Source organism: Ovis canadensis, chromosome 13 (assembly GCF_042477335.2).
Source record: "Ovis canadensis isolate MfBH-ARS-UI-01 breed Bighorn chromosome 13, ARS-UI_OviCan_v2, whole genome shotgun sequence".
In the NCBI taxonomy this organism is placed as follows: domain Eukaryota; kingdom Metazoa; phylum Chordata; class Mammalia; order Artiodactyla; family Bovidae; genus Ovis; species Ovis canadensis.
Window position 1 is genome coordinate 31,345,447 of NC_091257.1, and position 23,955 is coordinate 31,369,401.

A 23,955-nucleotide genomic window follows, 5' to 3' on the forward strand; every position below is an offset into this window, starting at 1 on the left:
TGTCTGACAATAATGAAGCCAAGTGCTTTATCTTATTTTTTTAGTGCTTTATCTTATTTTTTTAGTGCTTTCTTGATATATTTCCCCCATCTTTTCACTTTAGGCTTCCTGGTGTTCATATTTTAAGGGCATCTTCCTTGTAGGCAGCATATAACATTGTTTCAAGCAAGTCTTATATTCTTAAGGCTTTTACTTAATATATTTTGTCCTTCCACATTACATGTGATTACTATTATAGCTGTATTTATATCTACCATCTTATTATTTGTTCTCTAGTTTGCTCATCTATTTATTGTTCCTTTTTACTTTTTTGTCTTCCTATAGATTAAATATTTCTTAACTGTATCATTTTCCAGCATTTATAAACTAAAGCATTAAAACTTTAGATTTACCTATTAAAAATATTTCAAATGATTCAGCACTTACCTTTAAACAATGCAGTGTATCATTTTTTGTGAACATCTTAAACTTAGTGAGTTCTCCAATAAAACGAACAGTTTTGTTCTTTGTTTCAATATTGATCTGGTCCTTTTTTCGTACCTACAAATGAAAAGAAAAGAGACACTGCTTAATAGTCTGAAATCTGTGATAAAAACTGTTATTTTAATAAGATTGAATCACTCAAGATATTTTAAATAAATTTGGGTATAGTTTCTTGCTATATTCAAATTATTCTAAGACATAATTAGCTCCGTGGAATACCAGGGCCAGAATGTGCTTTCCAAAACAGTTTCATGGTCAAATAATTTGGGGAAACAATGCATTTCATCAGCCTTAAAGAGGCTCTCAAACAAAGAAAGTTGTTTAACTTAACTCAATGTTCCTTAAATTTCTCTGGCAACATAAAACATAAATCCCTCTTTTGAAATGTTAACAACTACTAGTTTGTTAAATTAATATTATAAGGAATATACATTAGGAAATGCTCCTTTAAAAGTAATAAATGCCTAAAGCTCACTTAAGCAGAAAATATTAAGGCTTAGTTAGTATATTATAGTTATGAACTATATACTACATTTTTTATTGTAAATGCATTAGTACAACAAAATTTCCAATATAATAGCTATTTTTTCTTATTATCAACAGTCACAGTCATAGATCAAAGTTCAAATCCTTTTCAAATATAAGCCCTCTACTCAGGCACACATTTCAAAAAATACTGGACATAACAAAGTCCTATTACAACAGTACAATGTGAACAGACACATCAAGATAACTGTAAATGGATTTAATCTCAGAATTATATTTTCATCAGAAAACCAAACCTGAAGTCTAGAAGACTTTTCTTTGAACAGTAACAATAATATGGCAGTTCTCTGTAATAGTTTACTGTCATTATTTTTCAGAATACTTCCTATTTGTTCCACACAACAATACTGAGAAAGGAGTAAAATCTGTATAAACCTGATTTAATAGTTAAAACAACAACAGAAGAACACAAAGCTTTCAAATGACCTGACCAAGGATCAGTACCAAAACCCCAATCTCCTAACTCACATTTGAGAATTCAACTGTTCAAGCATGTGCTGGGGTTCAAAAAATAAGTCTTAACCAGGATTTCCCTGGTGGTACAGTGGTTAAGACTGTGTGTGTGTGTGTCTGTGTGTGTGTGTGTCTGTTCTAACCTCACCCATACCTGGACAATGAGTGACAATCTTTTACATAAGTATTAATCTTCTACATAGACAATTTACACTTAAATGGAATTCATCATCTTCCTTTTAAGGACCAACTTTCTGTAGCAAGCAAAAGTAGGTGTTTATAAACTTTTTAGATCTTCAGGGATAATTTGTGAACAAAAATTTGCTAGGTTTAATTTGTTAGGCTTAAGTCCCAGCTCTATCTCTTAACTGTTACTTAAACTTTATGCCTTAATTTTCTCATCTGTAAAATGGAACTAATCAAAGTAACCTGTATCATATATGGTTGTGGGTATTAAGTGAACTGATACATACAAAGCACAATCAATAGTGTAGTGACTGGGACCATAAAGAGTTCAATAAATAATAGTCATTGTGAGCTTTATCCACATTTGTACATGCATCACTAATACATGGGCACAAAATTAATGTTCACTGACTGAACAAATTAATGAAAATGCTTAATGTTTATATATACATTGCAGTGCCATGAAAGAATTAAGATGGCAGTTCACAACACTTGAGCTCATGTGGTCGTTTTGTGCCATTTGGGAGTGAGGGTGGGAGTATATTATCCTGGACAATGCATATAAAACTTCCTGAACCTACTCACTCACTCAGAAAAATATGGATAAAAACAAGGATGATGACAGTGGGTGGTAATGATGATAACTATACTTCACCTAATACTAAGCAACTAATGTCCAGGACAAAAGATTATACAAATGATGCTTGCAAAGTGTTTTAAATGATACAGTAAAATGCTTCTGGGAAATAAAAAACGAAAAACTGTACTAAATATAAATTCATCCATGAAAAACTACAGAAGCAAAAAAGTAAAAAAAAAACTAAAATATTAACAAAGTTTAAGTGATGAAATTATGAGATTGCCCCCCACTTTCTTCTTTATGTATTTTTGTATTTTCTAAATCATCCAGTCTGGGCATGTGTTTCTTTTACAATTAAAAAAATATAGAAACAGAAAAAGTAAAAAGAAACGTTTCAAAAATGATATACATATACTGAAGCTGAATCTTTAAAGGGAGAAAGGCTGGGAAATACATACATATGCTTTTACAAAGCTCCTTGGGCGATTCTAGATGTATAAGCTCTGTGCTGTGCAGAATCACACAATTTTTTAAATTATTTGTTTTTAATTGGAGTATAATTGCTTTACAATGTTATATTGGTTTCTGCCGTACATGAACCTCCCTCCCACCCTATACCATCCCTCTAGGCTGTCACAGCACTGGGTTGAGCTCTCTGCAGTCATACAGCAAATTCCCACTGGCGATGCCACTCTCTCAGTTTGTCCCACCCTCTCCTTCCACTGCTGGGTCTACAAATCTTTTCTCTACATCTGTATCTCTACTGATGCCCTACAAATAGGTTCATCAGTACCATTTTTCTAGATTCCACATTTATTATTAATATATGATATTTGTTTTTCACTTTATGACTTACTTCACTCTGTATAACAGGCTCTGGGTTCATCCACCTCACTAGAACTGACTCAAATTCGTAAGGGCCATACGATTTTAAGTATTACTGAGCATCATAGTTTCCAAAACACGTAACACAGTGTATCATTCACAATTATTCTTACATATTATTGAGGTCAAGGTAGTACAATCTAACTAAAATGACAAGATTACAGACTTTTAAAATGAGGTATGAATTATCTCACTCCCTCATTTTCAATGAAAAAAAAAAAAAACAAACAAGGTTTTTCAAAAGACTGACTGACAAAAAAGACTTATTCGGACTCCTCATTCAACATTTTCTAATCTCATTTGTTGATTCTTTATGATCAAATGGTACATCAAACACTTCTGCAAAAGTAAATACAGATTAATTAACAATGTAAAATTTTCTATGTGTTTAGTTCAATAATGTCTTAAAAGATTTTATTTATATAATCAAATGTAGCAAAAATGCTGCTTACAACTCATGTATTAGAGACAGCCAAAACCAAGATTAATCGAATAACTAGATTCATATAATGAGTTAAAATCTCTTCAGTTATGTCAACATACAAAAGTAAGAACTTCCAAGGCCTACCATTCATTATTCCCCTAAAGGAAGAACTCTTTGCCTCAAACTGGCCCCTTAATAACTTCACGCAAATATTGTATATCCTCCATAATTAGCTCATTTGTTTTATACAAACATTCAATCATTCAACTAGTATTTTGGAAAATCTACTATACACTAAACACTAAGTAGGCACTGGGTTTATAAATAGATAAATCTGCCTTCAAAGAAACTTAATTTATATTATTCTAGGGACTATTGATTGCCAAAGTAGGGAGGATAACACTCTTATCTACTGGGGTGGTGCGGATCAAACTTCTACTTAGGTTTTTGTTTTTTATCTCATACTTTAAAGTTACCTTTGTATGTTTTATGATATACATAAAATATCTGGTAGAATTAAAAATGCATATAACATAAATACAGTCAACTTATGATATGTGGTCAACTTATTTTACCAAGAGAGAGGTTTGATCAAAAAAGTTAAAAAACCAGATTTCAAAAATGTTGAACAGTGAGGGTGATTATGTCTATGTTTAAGTAAAAGTTGTCTTCTCCATTATTAAAGAAGCAGCCCTTGCTAAAAATGTGGAGAACACAGAAAACTAGAAAGGAGTTTCTCTTAAGTCCACTATCTAACAGCCACTGCTAATATACCGATAGATACCTTTTTCTATTGGTTACTTTCTAAGCATTTTAACATAATTGTGAATTTATTATGTTTAAGACTTTAGAGCTTGCTTTTTCTCCCCTAAAAGTACTTTACACATAATTTGAAAACTTTTGGTAAATAAGACTTTCAATGGCTCTATATCATTTCAGCATTGTGATTATATAACCATTTTTTAATCAACTGTTGGGCTTCTAGATTATTTTCCTTTTCCCCCCATTACAATTCATGATGTGAATAAAGCTTTTGGGGTACTCAGGATCATTTGCTCAGAACAGATTCTCAGAGTTGTCTACTGTATAAATACCTCCAATGATCTTGAAACATACTGCCAAATTCCCTTCTTCAAATTACAATCTCAAGTACATGATAATGGTTTCTCATTTCTATTACCTTCACTAACCAACTAGTCAAATTAGCAAACCTATTGTTTTAACCAGAATTTCTTTGACTACCAGAGAAGATTTTATACAGTTTTGCCAACCAACATTTTTTCTCAGGTGAGGTTCTTAAGCAAGAAGCAAACAGGATCAGATTGTGACAATATGTTATAGCTAGAGAGAGGCAAAGATGGGGAACCTGGTTACACAGCTATTCTAATTCAAGCTACAGAGAGTGAAAGACAGTGGCACTGGGACTGAAGGAGAGACATTAGCCTAAGGACGTGTTTTAGAAGGTATTACCAACAGAATTTGGCAAACATGGGTTCCTGAATGTCAGAGGGACAAAAGTAGAGCTATTTCCCTTGGTGATTATATAAACTATATTGCAAATTTACAGGAAGAATACAGAAGTTTTATGAGGAAGTGAAAGATAAAGATATTTTTTAAAAGAAAATGAGTTTGTCTTATGGATGTATTTAGCTAAAAGTACATGACAACTAATTAATGACCAGGAGAGAGGCTCTGTTAAGAGACAGGTATGTGAGGCTACTGGGAAATAGATACCAACCAAACCCCGGGGAAACTGCATTCTGTCAAAGAAGAATACTACAACATAACTCAGCTGGAAAAAAGAGTAAGGGGATACTGAGAAAAGTAGTCAGAAGTGAAAAGCAGGAGAGCATGGTGCACATAAAGGGTCATTATTATTACAAGGGAATCTGTGTCCGGGCACTGTGTGATGAGTTTTGTATGCATTATCTCATTTAATCACAGAGAACAATCCTATTTTAAAAGATAAAATTATCTCATTTAATAAAAGGAAACCGAGGTATGGAACATTTAAGTAACTTGGCCATTGTGGTGGAGCCACAGTGATAGTCAGAATCCTCAGGGACATCAACTAGGATGAGGTGCTTAGGAGAAAGTGAAGGTTGCTGCCAGGGCACTATGATGGAAAACAAAGAGCAACTGTCAGAAGTGTAACAGACAAGTATACTCTACAGCACTCGAATAAGAAGGAAATGAAAGAGGATGGGGAGGGGTGCAGCTGTGTAAAAATTCTTGTTTATACCTTATTTTAAAGATAGGACAGTGCTGAGCAACATTTACTGCCTGATAAAAAGTCAACAGAAAGTCTGCAGATCTGAGGGTGGGAAAGGCTAGATCAAGAGGAAGCAGAGGTGATGGATGACACCAAGTGCCTGCTTCTCTCCCGAGAGCAGCGGCTCCCAAATACTCTCTGGAATCCTGATACTTTCCTCGTAGTAATGAAACCTTACAACAGTAACAAAAATGCCATTTCCCTCAACTCTCACCCCAGTTTTCAAAGATGGGACAGAAGTACACAAGAACAGAATTTTCGTAATTTTAGGTTTCTCACCAAAAGCACTAATCATGTGTGGTCCAGCAACTTATATTTTGTTTGACTGTAGCTTTGGTGGAGGGGTACGTGCGTGTAACTCATACAATATTGTCATACTGTTGCTGCTGCTGCTGCTAAGTCACTTCAGCTGTGTCTGACACTGTGCGACCCCATAGACGGCAGCCCAGCAGGCTCTCCCGTCCTTGGGATTATCCAGGCAAGAACACTGGAGTGTGTTGCCATTTCCTTCTCCAATGCATGAAAGTGAAAAGTGAAAGTGAAGTCGCTCAGTTGTGTCTGACTCTTAGCGACCTCATGGACTACAGCCTACGAGGCTCCTCCATCCATGGGATTTTCCAGGCAAGAGTACTGGAGTGGGGTGCCGTTGCCTTCTCTGATATTGTCATACTGCCTGATAGTAAAACACTGTCTTGTCTGTATCTGCCTGATGGGCTATCAACTATATGCCTTCAGGCCCATCTGCCCCTAAACTAGTAGCATTTATCAAAATGTGTCCTTCGAGTGTATAGTCAGCCCCTTCCAGGAGGTTCACAGTGCTCATTATCCTATTAAAGCATTGAGAATTCTTACCATAAAGCAAAAGCAAAATGGTTTGACTTTCTTGATCTCAGTGTTTCCAAACTTTTCTAGACACAGAAACCTGTCCTTGTGTAGTAATATCTACAAATGTCTAAAACACACTTCAGCAGAAAAGCTGGTTCAGAAAAATTTACCTACAAATCTCATACTAACAGATTAACACTTACGGCAAGAAGCCTTCAGAGACCACCTACCTCCACAGAGAATTTGCCTCCTCTAGACTCACGGCACTGAGTCTCCAACAATTCATTTGGCAAGTAAGCATGCATTTCCTTATAACATCAATATACATTTAGGGTTTAATTTTTTATTTCACTCTTGCTTTTGTATTTATGCCTTATCTTTCTAATTATATCATGAGACTCCTGACCTCGAGAATTATTTCTGTTCTGGTGCTCAGCCCTACTACTGATGTGGCCAGAGTGAGTGTAATAAAGTACATATTGAGCGCAGCAAACATTTATGTGCATTCTAAGCAACTTGCTATATAAAGCTAAATTTTACAAACACAATTTTTCCACTGGCATACATGAACACTTGCACTTCAGGTCTTTTCAAATTCTACCAATGTTCACTTTGTCACCCCTAAGGTATCACTGTACTTCTTTCAAGCCAAGATGATGGGGTAACATGGGTCTGGGAGAACCACTCACACACACTCTATTAAGAATCTTTAAGGTAAAGATTTTTAAGGCAAGAATCAATAAATACATGGTCTATGACCACATTCACTGAGATCAAAACTTCATGTGCCCCAAATACAGGACCCCAACACCTAAAGAGGCATCCTACTGGCACTGTGCCCTGAATCACAGCCAACCCTATGTTTCTTCTGGTGACCCCAAGGAGGTCTGCTGGCTCTCCTGACCTTGGAGAATGGTTTTACTTTACAAAAGCAAAGAGTACAGTACGTACAATGGGAAAACAAGGTAGCAGCAGCCACTCATCTCCAAACTGGAATAGCATTCGTAAAATTCAAGTGTTGTTGAATAGATTCACATTTTAAAAATTCAGAAGTCCATACATTCTGAACTGTTATACCACTATCAGATTTCAAAACGTGCTTACCAATAAAATAATCATATTCTCACTCATCTTATAAGTATATATATACATATAACACAAAATAAATGCTTAAATACATACATGAAATCTGAAATCCCCCCTCAGCATGGAACAAAGATCCTCTGCTACATCAGACATGCAGGGATGCAATGTAGCAACCAATCTTGCATAAAATGGTAGCAAATCCAACCTGCAAAAGTTATATGTGATATGTGTAAAAGGAAATAACCAGAAATAACTCACTTTAAAATAATTTAAACTTTCTCAGATATAGTCACACATTAAAAGATTATAAAAACTAGTAATCATACAGACATGCCCATTAATTGCCATCATAATGAAGTGTTTGGAAATTCAATTCGCCTTGTGAAAGTTTACTAATCATCTGGTATTTTCCATTCAGTGCAATTATCGCACATCTGCAAATTTCATCAAGTATACAATTTTGATAAAATATGAAACAGCAAAGAAAACATGGCTTAAAATTTTAATCACACAGTACTGGGAAGATAAACATAAAGATAACTTAAAAAGAACAAAACAATCCTTTTAAATCATTTCCTTCATTTATCCATGGATAGATAAGTTATTTAGAAGCCTCAAAGTAAAGTAAAAGGGTTAACCAATAACCAAAAGAGTATCTAAGAAGTCAAAAAAACAGCACAAAACCTATACACTAACTTATTTTACCCATTATAAAGCCCACTTGGACTCTCACATGGGGCCGACCTACCCTTTCTCTAGACAATCAGTGCAAATATGCATTGCTACAACCCTCTTCCATCATCAGAGCACTTTCTCACCAAATTTGGATACAACTCCAGGATTCAGCACTCCAGATAGCCAATACTAATCAGAATCAACACACAAACTAAAAATTTATTTTCCATTCCTGCCACACATTATTTTATAAAACTCGATTATCCAATGAGTCAACACTCAGCAGATCAGACTCTGAAAATGAGAAGTCATGAGGAAAAAATAAAAGCAGCAAGTAATGGGACCTAACAGTGAGGAAGGAAGCAAAAAACTAGAAAAATTCAAAACAAGAGCTCAAAAACTACAACCCAAAGCCATTTAAGACAGAAATAATTCTACAAGTCTTACACATCTCTGAATATATCATTATACTACAGAACCATGAAAATGGTTTATCATCAGAGAAAACTCTACCTACCATGAAAGACTTAAATTAGATCCGGAAAACTCCCAGTGTGGATCAATATAAGCCTTAGCTGGGAGAAGGGACATGGTGAGGAAGGAAGAATGGAGATAAACTTGAAAGGTGGAGCCAAGGGGAGGAAAGTACTCATAGCCTCAAACACTTTGTATTCCTCTTTGACCATCACAATTTTTTAAATTATCATTTATTTTTTTCTTATGAATGTGCCAGGCCCTGTCCTAGGCATCTGATATCCATTATTTATCTTGTTGATCCTAATAACCATAATCAGCACTTCAGAGATAAGGGTACAGATGCTGAGAAGTCAAGAATATGGTGCCTCCACAGTAGTACTTCAATATATTTTAAATGCATTTTATCCTTCTTTAGGCTTCCCTTGTGGCTCAGCTGGTGAAGAATCTGCCTGCAATGCAGGAGACCTGGGTTCAATCCCTGGGTTGGGAAGATCCCCTGGAGATGGGAAAGGCTATCCACTCCAGTATTCTGGCCTGGAGAATTCCATGGATGGGTCGCAAAGAGTCAACTACAACTGAGTGAAGTTCACTTCACTTTGTCCTTCTTTAAAGAAATGAAAAGCACAATCCACTCTGTAAAGAACTGAGGTATCCTGTAAAACACTCTCACAAATTTGTAATAATTTTCTTAACATCTGCTAGTACCCCCCCCAAAAAAATGCCTAGGGCAACTGCAGACTTAATTTTCAAGCATAATAGATGGATTCATACTAATATCAAATTTACTTTCTAAATTTTCAAACTTCAGTTAGAATATTACATGTTAATATATTGCTATTATATTTTAGTTACAATGTTGGTTTTTTCATATTCACTTTAGTAACAAATACTTTTTTTCCCCTTCAGTTCATGATCAATTACAAATATAGGACTTTAAATCTGTGCCCAAGCTCTACCCCTCCCAACTGCCACATTGCAGGTCAGTAAAATTAAGACTCAAATATTGAGGTCATGGGATAACAAAGAGTTATGCACTGGGAGTTGAGAGGCTCAGGTTCTAATTCTCCCAAACAGTACCTCTGTGATCTCAAGAACTGACCTGACCTCATATTCTATTAGTTTCTCCAGTCTCACCGGACCCCCACTAATCCTCAGAGCCTCAGTACGGGCTGTTCTCAGCAGCTGGAGTCTACTTTCCCCAAAGATCTCTGCCACTTACTCCCTCACAAAGGTCAAGTCTTAGTTCCAATGACACTCCCTCCATGACACCCATTCTGAATATGCCACTGAAACTGCAAATCCATCCCACTCCCATCTCTTTATCCCACACAGTTTTTTAAAAAATAAAATTTATCACTTTCCAGCAGACATAGTTTACTAACTTGTTATGTTTGTTATCTGTCACCCTTCCCCACTAGAAGGTAAGCCCCATGGGAAACAGTTTGTCAGCACTCACAACAGTATGTAGAATATCGTAAGTGTTCGATAGATACTTCTTAAATACTTTTACCTCTTATTCTAAAACATTCTACAGCATATTAAGAAAATATCATCCTATTTCTATAAGAATAATATTAAATTGATCAAGTTTTATATTTTATCAAATAAGAGCTTATCAAATATCTTTTATGCAGTTAGTGGGGTAATCATATAGTTTATTGTCCCTGCTGTTATATATATTAATAAATTTCCTATTTAAAGTATCTTTTCATTACTACGATTAATTCTCTTTCATCATGCTGAATTTTTATCTTTAATATACTACTAAATATAATTTGTTAGTGTTTTACTTAGAATTTTTGTATCAACACTTCAAAGTGAGACTGACCCATACTTTTGATTTCCATGCTCTTTTTTTGTTGTTGGTAAGATTTTGCCTATTTTTCCATATTTTTTTCTTTCCTATGCTCTGGCAAAAATGATAGAGCAGAGAAATTACTCTGATAACTTTTTACATTTTCTTCCATAATCACTGGTCTATTTAATTTTGTGTTGAATCAATTTTGAAAATATTTATGTTTTACAAAAAATTACCTGTTTCACTGAGGTTTTCAAGTGGTTTCTAAATATTTCTAGCATATCAGCTGGCTTATTCTTAAAGTTTTTATTTTTTTTAATATTTGCTAAATAGTTCTCTATTTGGATTTTTTTTTAAGAACTAGCTTCTGAATTTACATAATCAATTCTCGGTTGTCTTTTTCAATGTATTTTTCAATAAAATTTGAGATTATAACATGTAGCATCAAAACCTAACTGAAGTAAGTCATCTTTTTTCTTCTTTTCCTGGGCAAGTCATCTATACTTTGCTGCACTATTTTCTTCTTCCAGTTAGTTCAATCTACTTCAAAGTTTTTTTCCAACCCTAAAAGAAAGATGGATAGACCCATCCATTTTAAAGTAAAGCAGCCTGGGCTTACCTGGTGGCTCAGTGGTAAAGAATCTACCTTCCAGTGCAGGAGACAAAGGTTCAATCCCTGGTCCAGGAAGATCCTACATCCCATGGAACAACAGAGCCTATGCTCTAGAGCCCAGGAGCTGCAACTACCGAACCCCATGTGCACTCAAGCCAATGCTCTGCAATAAGAGAAGCCACTCCAAGGAGAAGCCTGCACAGCACAACTAGAGAGCAACCCTCACTAGCCTAACTACAGAGAGTCCACACAGCAACAAAGACCCAGCACAACCAAAAATATAAATAAAATCATACATATATTTTTAAAAAGTAAAGCAGCTTTTGCTATTCACGGAGATGCACATCATTAAACTATTAACAACAGGTCAGTGCTTTCAGCTTCAACAGGAACTTTAAAATTAGTTTAAGGAACCACTGCTGCTGCTGCTAAGTCGCTTCAGTTGTGTCCGACTGTGCGAGCCCATAGACGGCAGCCCACCAGGCTCCCCCGTCCCTGGGATTCTCCAGGCAAGAACACTGGAGTGGGCTGCCATTTCCTTCTCCAATGTATGAAAGTGAAAAGTGAAAGTGAAGTCACTCAGTTGTGTCCCACTCCTAACAACTCCATGGACTGCAGCCTACCAATCCCTCTGTCCATGGGATTTTCCAGGCAAGAGTACTGTAGTGAGGTGTCATTGCCTTCTCCTTAAGGAACCGCTAGACGATCTTAACTCTTTAAATTATACCTTTCTAAGTAGTCAGTAGCCCTAGTTTTTGTTTCTTTTGGAAGTAAAGTTAGATAGTCCATTCCTCAGAATCCTCTACTCCTAGTAAATTCACCAAATCCTCCTCAAACCAAGAAGTTCCTAGTTCCTCTTTTACACTATACTTTTTACAATTAAATGAACAGTTGATACTAAAAGTCATCTTGCCCCATTTAAACCTTCAAGTTCTGTGAACATTCATTACTTTACAAAATAAGATCCCTTCCGTTGTACATAATGTAAGAAATTACATATTTTTCAACATTCATAATTAAGTAAAATCTTCTGACTTTTTCACTTTCCTACAAATGCAAGCTCAAAGGGACTGGAGTGCTAAATGCTGTACCAATCACATAAATGTTATAAGACCCTTCAATCAATATAAAAAGCAAATTTCTGCATTAAATTTTAAGCTAAATATATTTTATTTAACCTTTCTGAAAGTGAACTAGAAAATAAACTTAGATCCTTCCTGTGAAAACTGAATTTTATAATCTTCTGAGTGGTAATTATTTTTACCAGCAGTTAATGAGTGAACAATTTAAAAAGAATATGTCTTTCTTAAAAAATAATGAAATCTTGCTTATACTTGCAAGGTCTCCCAAATCACACATTTAAGTATCCTACAAGTAGTTAATGATCATCAAGTAAGTAAACATCTAGTCACTAACTACAAGTAAAAACAAGAAAGCAGAATTACACGGTTTTGTTCCTGACCGGGGCAGGGGGGCAGGGAAATTTTAAAGGTTTTTAACCTTATAATCTATCAGGTTTTTAGCGGTTTTCTCTCTAAATATCTAAATAATTTAACTGTTGAAAGCTATTATATTTCTGCGCTCAAAAATGCCTGGAAAAAAATTAATGTGAAAGAACACTGTTACTGCTTATTTGAAGAATACAAAGGTTTTTCTTCATAGGAAACACTAAAGCAGATGATGATTCAAAAGGGACAAAACAAAAAAAGTGAGATCATTTACTCTGAAACAGACAAGCAAATGCCCCAGTAACTTTCCCCACAACATTCATACTCCTCATGCAACAGTGCCATCAAGTGGTAGAGTGCTAACAGATTTCCCAAAACTCAGTTTCTCATTCTTAGCAAGGGAAGCTTCAATTAGAAACTCTCTCCCCAAAATTTCAGCAAATGCTCCTAAAAGCTGGATCAGGAAAAGCTAAGATTGAAGTAAAGCACTTCACTGGTGAATAGTGTTCTGTCTATATTAATGTAAAGAGACTCTGAACATCCATCCATCTGCTACAACATGGTAAAATCCACAGGTCTTCAAAGTCATGAAAACCAATACCAGGTTCATCTATTTTCAGAATGAAGAACTAAGAGATGCTTAGGAACGTTCCCTGATTCCAGCTGACTTCATACCTGAAAGTTCACTTAGCTGAGGGAGCCTTGGGAGGGAGCTAGGAGTGTTCTCTACCTTGATCTAGTTGTGGATACACATATAATACTTAAGATGTAAACACTTCATGCCTTATGGTCCAGCAATCCCACTGCTGGGCATATATCCAGACAAAACTATAATTTAAAAAGATACTGCACCCCTATTTCATACAGCAGCACTATTTATAACAACCAAGACATGGAAACAACATAAGTGTCCATCAACAGGTGAATGGATAAAGTAGTATAATGGAATACTACTCAGTCATTAAAAAAAAAAGTGAAATAATGCCATTTGCAGCAACATGGATGGACCTAGAGATCATTATACTAAGTAAAGTAAGGCAGGAGAAACAGAAATACCGTATGATATCATATGCAGAACCTAAAAAACAACACAAACAAATATATCTAAGGAACTGAAAGAGACTCACAGACAGAGACAATAGACCTGTGGCTGCCAAAGGCCAAGGTCAGGCACTGGAGGGGAGGATTGGGAGCTCGAGATTAGCAGACGCAAACTAGTATATACAGGATGGATAAACAACAAGGGCCTACTGAATAGCACAGGTATATTCAATATTCTCTGATAAACCAAAATGGCAAAGAATATGAAGAGGAATATATAAGTCTGAGTCACTTTACTGGAGAGCAGAAATTAACACTGGAAATCAACTACACTTTAATAAAATTTTAAAACAAGATATTAACACTTTTTGTGAAATTTCAATTAAATGTGCGGACAGTTATACTACAAACTAACTATAGAATAATATGTAAATATATAATTAAGGGGATTTCTATAGAATTTCAGTGGATTCATTAAAATTAACAGGCTAAGAGGTACAGTCCAGCCTTTTCAAAAAAAATTTTAACCACTATTTATTTAATGAAGGAAGAACACAACTGAAAATTAAACCAGTGCTTCAGATCAGACCTTGAAGAGCTATAAAGATGGAATAAATCAATTTTTAAAACTTTTGTCCTTCAAATGATACTAAGAAAGTGAAAGACAACTCACAGAATGAAACAAACCATCTACAAATTATATCCCATAAAGGATGTGTATAAAAAATTTACAAAGAACTCGTACAATAAAAAGACAAATAATACAATTTAAAAGGAGGCAAAGGACTTGAACAACTTTCCAAAGAAGACAGACAAATGGCCGATAAGCACATGAAAAAATGCTCATAATCATTAGCCATTAGGGAAATGCAAACAAAACCACAATGAGATAAATTCCACTTCACACTAAGACAGCTAAAAGCAAAACAGGGACAGTAACAAGTATTAGTGAGGATATGGAGAAACTGGAACATTCATACATTGCTACTGGGAATGTAAAATGGTGCAGCCATTGTGACAAACAGTTCAGCAGTTACTAAAAATATGAAACATACATTTACCCTGTAACACAACAAGTCCATTCATATATATATACCAAGAGAACTGAAAACCGTGCTGCTGCTGCTAAGTAGCTTCAGTCGTGTCCAACTCTGTGCAACCCCACAGACGGCAGCCCACCAGGCTCCGGCGTCCCTAGGATTCTCCAGACAACAACACTGGAGTGGGTTGCCATTTGCTTCTCCAAGGCATGAAAGTGAAAGTGAAGTCGCTCAGTCCTGTCCGACTCTTCATAACCCCATGGACTGCAGCCGACCAGGCTCCTCCGTCCATGGGGTTTTCCAGGCAAGAGTACTGGAGTGGGGTGCCACTGCCTTCTCCAACTGAAAACGTATGTTCACACAAAAACTTGTATAGAGTCACAACAATACACTCATAATAGCTATAAAGTGAAAACTGCTTAAACGTCCATCAACTGACAAATGGGTAAACAAAACGTGGCAGAGCTCTATAATGAAATACTATTCAGTCTTCCTTTTTAATACGTGCCATGACATGGACGAGCCATGAAAACATCATTCTAAGCCAAAGAAGTGAGGTGCAAAAGGCCACATATTTTATGATTTCACTTACAAGAAATACCTAGAATAGGTAAATCCATAGAAACTGAAAGGAGATTAGTGGTTTCTAAGGACAGGGGAGAGAATGGGGAGGTGGGAAATGGAACTGCTTGCTAAAGGATATAAGGTTTCTTTTAGGGGGACAAAAATGTCTTAAAATTTTATTATTGTGATAGTTAGATATAGTTAATAGACTAAACTGTATATACTTTATAGTGATGAACTGTACTGGGTAAACTGTTATGAGAATTATATCCCAATAAAGCTGGTTGCTGTTATTTTTTAAACTAAAAAACAAACAAACAAACAAACCTGTAAAGACCTTCTTAAGATTTATTTAGTTTAGTGCTTCCTTAACCAAACTATACAGACAAGGTAAGGCAGCTAAATTCTCTATCACATATACACACATATAAAACCTTTGGGTGCTCATAGGCACTCAAGTCATAGGCACTCAAGTAACTACTAAGTAATTTTCTGGTTTTTTTGGTCAACTCAGACTAGATGGACTAAATGGACAAAGAGGGACTCCTGGCCATAGAGAAAAATAAAGATACTCACTAGGATTCAGGTCCCTTACAGGATGGGGAGGGAAATGCCACACACAGAGGGAGGCACCCCCCTTTCCCAAATATGTTTGAGAATGTTCATGAAAACTGACTGTGTAAGAGGCCACAAAGAAAATTTCAAAAAATTTCATAAAGTAAAAATCACACAGTATTCTCTAATCACAATACGATAGAAATATGAATTACTAACCAAGTCAGAAAATGAAGAATTTCTAGAAAACACAAAAATAGAAATCACATGTCAGAACTAACAGATACAGCTAAAACCAGGGTAAGAGGACAGCAATATATTAAATGCCAAAAAGGGAACAAAAGGAATGAAAGAAAACAAAAAAGAAGAAAATAAAGATAAAATCCAAAAATAATCAGTAGGAAAAAAATAAAACAGTAGACTACATAGGTAATCTAGAAACTGAGTTTTTGTGTGCATGTTTGTGAAAAAACCTAAAATGAATAAACCACTAGCAAATATAACGAAGAGGATGAAGAAAGGAAAAGTACAAAAACGGGATTGTCTGTAATGGCAAAGACTGGAATGTCCAAAATGATTAAATACAGTACATTCATAAAAGGAAACTCCTGCTAAATTTAAAAGAAAATAACAATAGAAGTCTTTATTATTGATACGAAAAGATTTCCAAGCTATACTGTTAAGTGAAAATAGTAAAGGTTGGAAGAATAAGTACAGTAAGTTGCTCCTGTGTAAAAAAAAGGAAATATAGAACGTTGGCATGTTTCTGCATATGCAAAAGAAATTCTGGAAGGACACACAATAATCAAGACAGTGGCTTCCTACTGGGAGGAGAGTAGATGCGGAGACAAGGATAAGGACACTTTCTAGCACAAGGTTTTTCACTTCAGTGTTTTCAGTCCTATGAATGCATTCACTTATTTTTTAATAAAAATTTTAATTGCATATGACCAATATTAATTCATCAAATATTTTCACGCACTTATGTGTACCAAACAATATACTTGATGTTGGGGGTGTTCAAAATGAAAAGATCTGGTCCTCTTTTAAAGGCCCCATATTTTTAGTTTCATAGGAATACAGGCAGCAAACCAACATTGGGCTGTAACTAATATGCCTAATGTGATGTGCCAAATTCTTCATATGTGTGAAGACTTTATGTTGAAAGTCTACAAAAGAGCACCTATATATACATAAGGAAAATAAGGATGGTTGTTCAGAGAAGATAACTCTTATCCTAAGAGTTCAAGATTAAGTCAGAGGTTTTCAGTAAATAAAATCAGGATATCCCAGACAGCAGAAAGCAGAGGCTTAGAAGTAGAGAGCAAAGGGTATTCAAGAAATCATTACAGATCAGGATTTTGCAAGATGAAGCATAGCTAGAATGACGACTGAAGAAGTTGAAAAGGGGCTAGATAAGTAAAGGCATTAAATACCATGTTACACAAGTTTATCACTTTCTGTCTGTGAGGCATTGTGCTAAGTGCTGAAAAAAAAGAAGTAAAAATGCCTCCCTCCTGCAACTTAGTCTAGACAACAATGTCCAGGGAAACCAAGAAAGAGGTTTTTGCAGTAGTCTCCTGTGTGACCTCTCCTGTCTCTGGTTCTGCACATAATGTTGCCTCTATCAGAAATGCTCTGGACATTTCCTCTCCACACCCATTCCTCACCTCGCTCATTCCTTTCTCAGGAATTGAATTAAATGACCCTTGTTCCAGGCAGCCTTCGCTGACTCCTGAGACTAAATCAATCAGTTCCTCTGTTATATACTCCAAAGCACGCTGGGATTCTTTTTGTCAACTGCACTTAAAATTCTCTTTCTTCCTCTCCTAACTGTAAGCTGCACGAATACAAAATATGAATCTGTCTTGTTCACTACTGTACCTCCAGCACTAATCACAGGATAGAGTAGATCTTTAGTGAATGAATAAATTTTAGAACATAATTTTAACCTTTCCTGATCACTCAAGCTGACTATAAAAAACCTAAATTATTATATTTTTATATTTCAGGTATATAAGACCAAGTGGTCTCTTCCTCATGGCTCCAAAAAGCCATGTATTCCAAGTACTTATATCTTTATTTTTTTTCTCTCCTCTCAGACCATAATCTGTCACTTCCTACTACTTTCAAGTCTGTTTCCAGCAGACTCCAACACTTCTAGTTTGCAGCTAACTGCTGAGCTAAGCAGATAAATCCAGTAACAAAGAATATAACTGGCATAAGACCAAGTAAGAGTATATATATAGATAGATAGATAGATAGATAGATAGATTTTCAGTCTTTTCCATGGACAGGGGAGTGGGATGGAATGGGGACAAGGGGAGACAATATGCTCTCTTATAAATGAACTACTTAGTATCACTGCATAATTCTTTTGTTAAAAAAGCCTTTTATTTTGGCTAAATTTGCTTCATTCTATGCTAGAAGTTCTGATAATTGTTACTGTATGTTTATTCATTCATGTGAACAGATGAAAAGAAAACTATGCAAGTAAACATTCCATTGCAAAAGTAAAAAAGAATTACTTTTAAAAAATGGTCCAAAATATTAAGGCAAAAACTATTTGAAATTCTGAGTTTGAAACCAGAATGTGTCTTGACAGTCAAAAACCTTTTAAGTAACTGGCAATATTATTTTTTCAGTTGTTCATGAAATAATGGTGCACCTTGTTTAAATGTAGCATATAATTTTACATAATAAAAGTAATTAATCTAAGATATTCTCAATTGGATAATTCTGAATTACTACTCACTACATTAGCACATCCTATCTCCCTTGCCCCACTAAAATGAAAAACCAAATGCTCATATTAAGGCTGCTGACAGGGATAAAAACAAATATAAATGAAAAAAGTAGTGATTTGTTTTCACTGAGAAATGGTACCAATGAGAGACCAACAAATGAACCAAATTAAATTTTGCTTAAGAAGTCTTTAGTGAAATCCCACAGAATCTTTCTGGGGGAAGTATCTATATTATCTATGAAGTATGTAATCATTGTAATAGTTAACAAAATCCTTTAATTATTCCCTGCTGAATAAACAGAAACAGATCTCCAAGTTCCTAAAGTCAACAACCTATGACCTGCTATGGTCATCTCCTAAAATATGTGGGTGAAGTAGGGACTTTAACTTAGTTTAAGAGAGCATTAGAATTCCCTATCAGCATTATGAAATGGAATACACTTCTTGAATTACTAGCAACATAATCACCAATGTGACCTTCTAGTCCAAAACAGCATAATGACCAAAAAAACCTTGAAAATTTTCATTTAAACACAACATTTAAGAACTAGGTAAAATCAATTTAGTCTGATCTTTCCACAAAATAAAAATTCTCCAAAAAAAATATACTATTTATTTTTTCTCCTCAGAGGAAAAGGTGTAAATAAATTGCTTCTAGCAATGATTACGTTATTATTAAGTTCCTATTATTCTTAAAATAACAGGAAAGCATCAGAAGGAATATTTCCACTAGAGCTTATGAACAAAAATCAGGGAGAAGTAAATTTTAGAAAATATGCTAACAACAATGATAATAACTTATGTTGATAAGGGATATTTTTAAAGAGATAATTATACAAGAACTTAGCTCTTACAATCACTGCAGTGTAGAAACACTAAGAAATTACTCTTTTTTTTTTTTTCAAACCTACCTTTGTCTGGGAACTATAAAGAGCGCCCGTACCAACTTCTTCCTATTTGCTTTCGTGTTCATGTTCATGCAAAAGTCCATTGCTGCCTAAAGGAGAAAAAGCAAACATTTTTCTTAAAAACAAAAACAAAAAACCTCAATTTAGCTACTAAAACAGCATGCTAAAATGGATTCCTAATAGTTCCTAAACAGTTCACAATGGTTTTAAGACCCTAGTATTACAAGGAAATTCCAAACTTTAACAATCATCAAGCTTAAGCTCCTCTTTCCTTATATATCTCAAAACATATTTCACAAACTTATTAACTGCAACCTAGTGCTAAGAACAGAAGTTCCAGGGGGTAGATTGAAGACCTATGGTAACACGTTTGGTAAATAACTGCATGAAATATGCAACCCATGCTTTTGATCTCACAGATCAATGTTAATATCAGGAAAGTTTTCTGATAGAAGTTACAAAGTAGCAAGAAGCCAGGAACCAAGAAAATTATTAATGCTAATAAGGATTAAAAAAGAATAAAGACAAACCATGTACGAGAGAGAGATACAGATTATAACCAGAAAAATTTAAGAGTTAAGTGCTAAAATGGTTAAAGTGCTAAAACCAACTAAGATGGTTTACTATTGACAATCAGATATAGCAACAAACTAAAGAAACCACATCATAGGACTATAATTGTTATTTAGTATAGCAATCCACTCTTTTATATTTTAATAAAAAAACGTGTTCAATATTTTATCAATGTATCTAAAATCTAATGTAAGTGTAGAAGAAAAGCTGGGAGAAGTCTATGCTCTGGGAAACCACTAGAAAACAAAATTATGAGTAATTGGTATTTTTAAAATACAGGTATATATATTATTTAAATATTAAAGATTTTCAATATACATAGTTTATGAAAACAACATTTAAGATATATTTTAAAAAGAAAATAACTACTATCAAATAACCCTATTGGGTATCACCAGTATTTTCCTTCTATAACTTCACATAATTATTTTATCATTAATTTCTCAAACTTTAGGTAGATTTGAGGATCAAATACAAAGATTCTCTGGTGGCTCAGAGGGTAATGAGTCTGCCTGCAATGTGTGAGACCCAGGTTTGATCCCTGGGTTGGGAAGATCCTCTGGAGAAGGAAATGGCAACCCACTCCTGTATTCTTGCCTGGAGAATCCCCATGGACAGAGGAGCCTGCTGGCCAACAGTCCACAGGGTCACAAAGAGTTGGACACGACTGAGCAATTTCACTTTTCTTTCTTTCTACAAAGATTCTCTGATTTCCCTATAAAGGATGTCAACCCTTCAGCGACACTCACTGAAAAACCTTCCATTTGCTAAAAACTTTTGATGCAATAAAACACAATTAATGTTGATTAGATTCAAACCCAGTAAATGCACATTGAAAGTATTCACCAAGATTGAATTAGTCAAGAGTAAAACCAATTTAAACTTTTTCTTCTGCTTGTGAAGGGAGTATAATAAATTTTATTAAAATTTATATAACATTAAAGCTTCTTACAGCTAATTAGAATAACAAACAGAAAAGCTGAGAGCACACTAAAATTCCTTCAAGTAATTCACCCACATGAAATACTGAAAAATTGTGGACTAGGATAATAAAAATCCCAAAGGTCACCCACTCAGAAAAAAACTAGTTTACACTATAAAATGTCACACACAGACACACACAGACACACAGACACACACACACCCCTTTCAAGTCAACATTTTTTTAAAAAGAAAAAATAAAGAAAAACATTTAATGGCCAATAATGGACTACGTTTCAACAAAAATTAGGAAACTGATAACCACTATCTACTGTCAGTAAATACTTTTAGTTGTTTCCCCTGAACTGAGAGGCTCATTTTGTTCATGTTAGAAAAATGTCTGTTAAATACCCAAGTCTGAATAACCATGTTTCATCCCTCAATTCTTTCAAGTAAAAATGGTACTCTATAAAAAGTAGCAGTTTAGCTTGCAACTTAATCATACAAATGGGTTTTCTCAAGGCAACCTTGAGTCAGCAGACAGGCTTTACACATCCTTCTCATTTTATCAAGTTAAAAGGAAGTGTACTCAGAGGTTGAAATGAAACAAAATCACTAATTTTTACAGATTCATCAAAGAGATCTAGAAGTTAAAATGACACTGTTTTTTAATCGCAAATGCACAGCAATGAAGACTACAACGCTATTATTAGAGTCTGCTACCAATGTAGCTTGACTTCACGTTAAAATGCCAGGTTTACCCATCATCACTTTTACAAATGTCAAAAACAGTGAAAAAATGGGGGAAAAACTCCTAGTATTAGTATGAAAAGAGTTTTGACCTTACAGACGCCCTGAAAGTATCTATAAAAAGACACTGGGAATCTAAAGAGAGTACTTTAAGAATATCTGGTCTAAAACAGTATTTTCCACACCGTGGCAATATGTGAAGGGGAGAGGTGTCAAGCCTACAGGACTCTAGATTCCACCCCCAAACACAGCATCTACAAATTGGCTCCAACTGTGTTCATTTTGAATTCCTATATTAATTCCATTTGAAGAAATGGCTCATTCTACAGCCAAAACTGCAAAAACCACAGACACACCTAATTTCAGCTATCCTACAAGGTCTATGTGCTTTGAGTAAAGTCACACAGAGGCACTCATACCTTGTCTATCAGATCACGGTTGACACAGTTGGGTAACTGCTGGAGGAAAGCATCTACTATGAGCTTGAGATGAGATCCAGTGCTGGCTTCTTCATCCTCTTGTTCTAATATGAAATTGGATTTTAAGTAGGTTTAGAAATATACATAGACAATGTAAGAATAAAAACCTTCAATAAGATGTTATCTGAGGCACAGATAATCTAAAGCACTTTTCTTATGAAAAATGAAGCACTTTTTCAGATATTACTCTTGAAAGAAAGGATATCTTTAGAATCATAAGCCTAAATCACTAATCTTTATCAACTATAAAAGGGAAAACTTTTACATGAGAAGTCGTAAGTTGCATGTAGTTTTAGAGAAGATCTACTATTTCTATCTGTTGAACATCCCTTTTCCCATGTCTTCAACTTAACAGTATTATCACTGCTTCCCCTCAAAGGCAATCCATGGGATTCTGATGGGAAAGGGTGCTGCCCAAGCACAGATACCATTACTCCTCTCGCCACAGGCAAGCATGACACAGGACTAGCCAACTCCTCCAAGATGCTTATACACAGACAGTGGGAGAGAATCCCTCTTTTCCTCAGATGTCACGAGCTGGTTTGAGCCAAGGGCAGCCTCCAGCCATGCCTCCCTCCCTTCATGACATGGAGAACTAGAGAATCTGCAGCAGAAAACAATGAAACCCACAGAGAGAAAGGCAAACCTGACAAAGGCATTCTTCTAATAAAGAATCCTAACTAATAAAGAAACATGATAGAAGTATTCTGGAAATAATGAACCGTGTGATACTTTTATTACTAAATACAAAACATTACTCAATAGTAAAGACAGATAAAAATGACAGATGAAATGATACACCAACTGAACTGATATACCAATTGTCTTTTTATCTCTCAACTTTCAAATGCATTTATGTTAAGATTGTAAAGATTATATCAGAAATAAAATGCATTAAGGACAATACTAAAAGCACCGAAGTGCAAGAAATATCTATTAAGATTTAGATTATCACTAAAGTTTGTAGTCACATAATATGGGACATGTAGTGTTTATGTTCCAAATCAAATTCCAAAAAAGTGAGGGCCTAGAAACAACAGGAAAACAAGGAATTAAAGAGTTAAAGACCCATATTCACAGGCAAGAGCTTTGTGTATAAACACTAATCAAAAGTTAGGAATTCCCTGGCAATCCATTGGTTAGGACTCCGCATTCTCACTGCCGAGGGCCTGAGTTCAATCCCTGGTTGGGGAACTAACATGCCACAAGTCACATGGCATAGCCAAAAAATAAGTAAACCATTACATTAAAAAAAAACTAATCAAAAATTAAAAATTTTGGCAAAAATGTTTACCTTGCTCATCAAGAAGTTTCTTTGTAAGATCTTCAGCTTCATCTCCACCCTCTAGCTCCAATGTATCATCATTAATTTCCAGGTTCTCCAACTCAAGTTCCAAATCATCAGGACTTGATACTTCCTTATTATCCTTAGGTTCCTTTGTCTCTGTTTGAAATCAAAGAATCAGTATCACTGAATTAAAAGTCATATTGAAATCCTGCTGCAAAAAATAAAGATTCACAAAATCTGCAACATTTTTCTTAGAATCTAGATTTATATCTGGCAAATTTGATATTTAGATTCTTAAAAATACACTGTGCTCATGAAGGACAAAAACCATAATTTCTT

At 35.0% G+C, this 23,955-nt stretch overlaps 1 protein-coding gene across 1 annotated transcript in view; it reads right to left on the bottom strand.

The window, feature by feature from the left end:
- Positions 1-23,955, bottom strand: part of UPF2 (UPF2 regulator of nonsense mediated mRNA decay) — a 94,500-nt gene that overhangs the window by 48,549 nt on the left and 21,996 nt on the right. The window contains exons 6-10 of the mRNA XM_069547246.1: positions 23,623-23,772; positions 22,269-22,372; positions 19,609-19,694; positions 7,837-7,945; positions 427-540 (exon numbers count right to left, since the gene is read on the bottom strand). Coding sequence (XP_069403347.1) covers positions 427-540; positions 7,837-7,945; positions 19,609-19,694; positions 22,269-22,372; positions 23,623-23,772 — 563 coding nt within the window. The remainder of the gene's footprint in view (positions 1-426; positions 541-7,836; positions 7,946-19,608; positions 19,695-22,268; positions 22,373-23,622; positions 23,773-23,955) is intronic.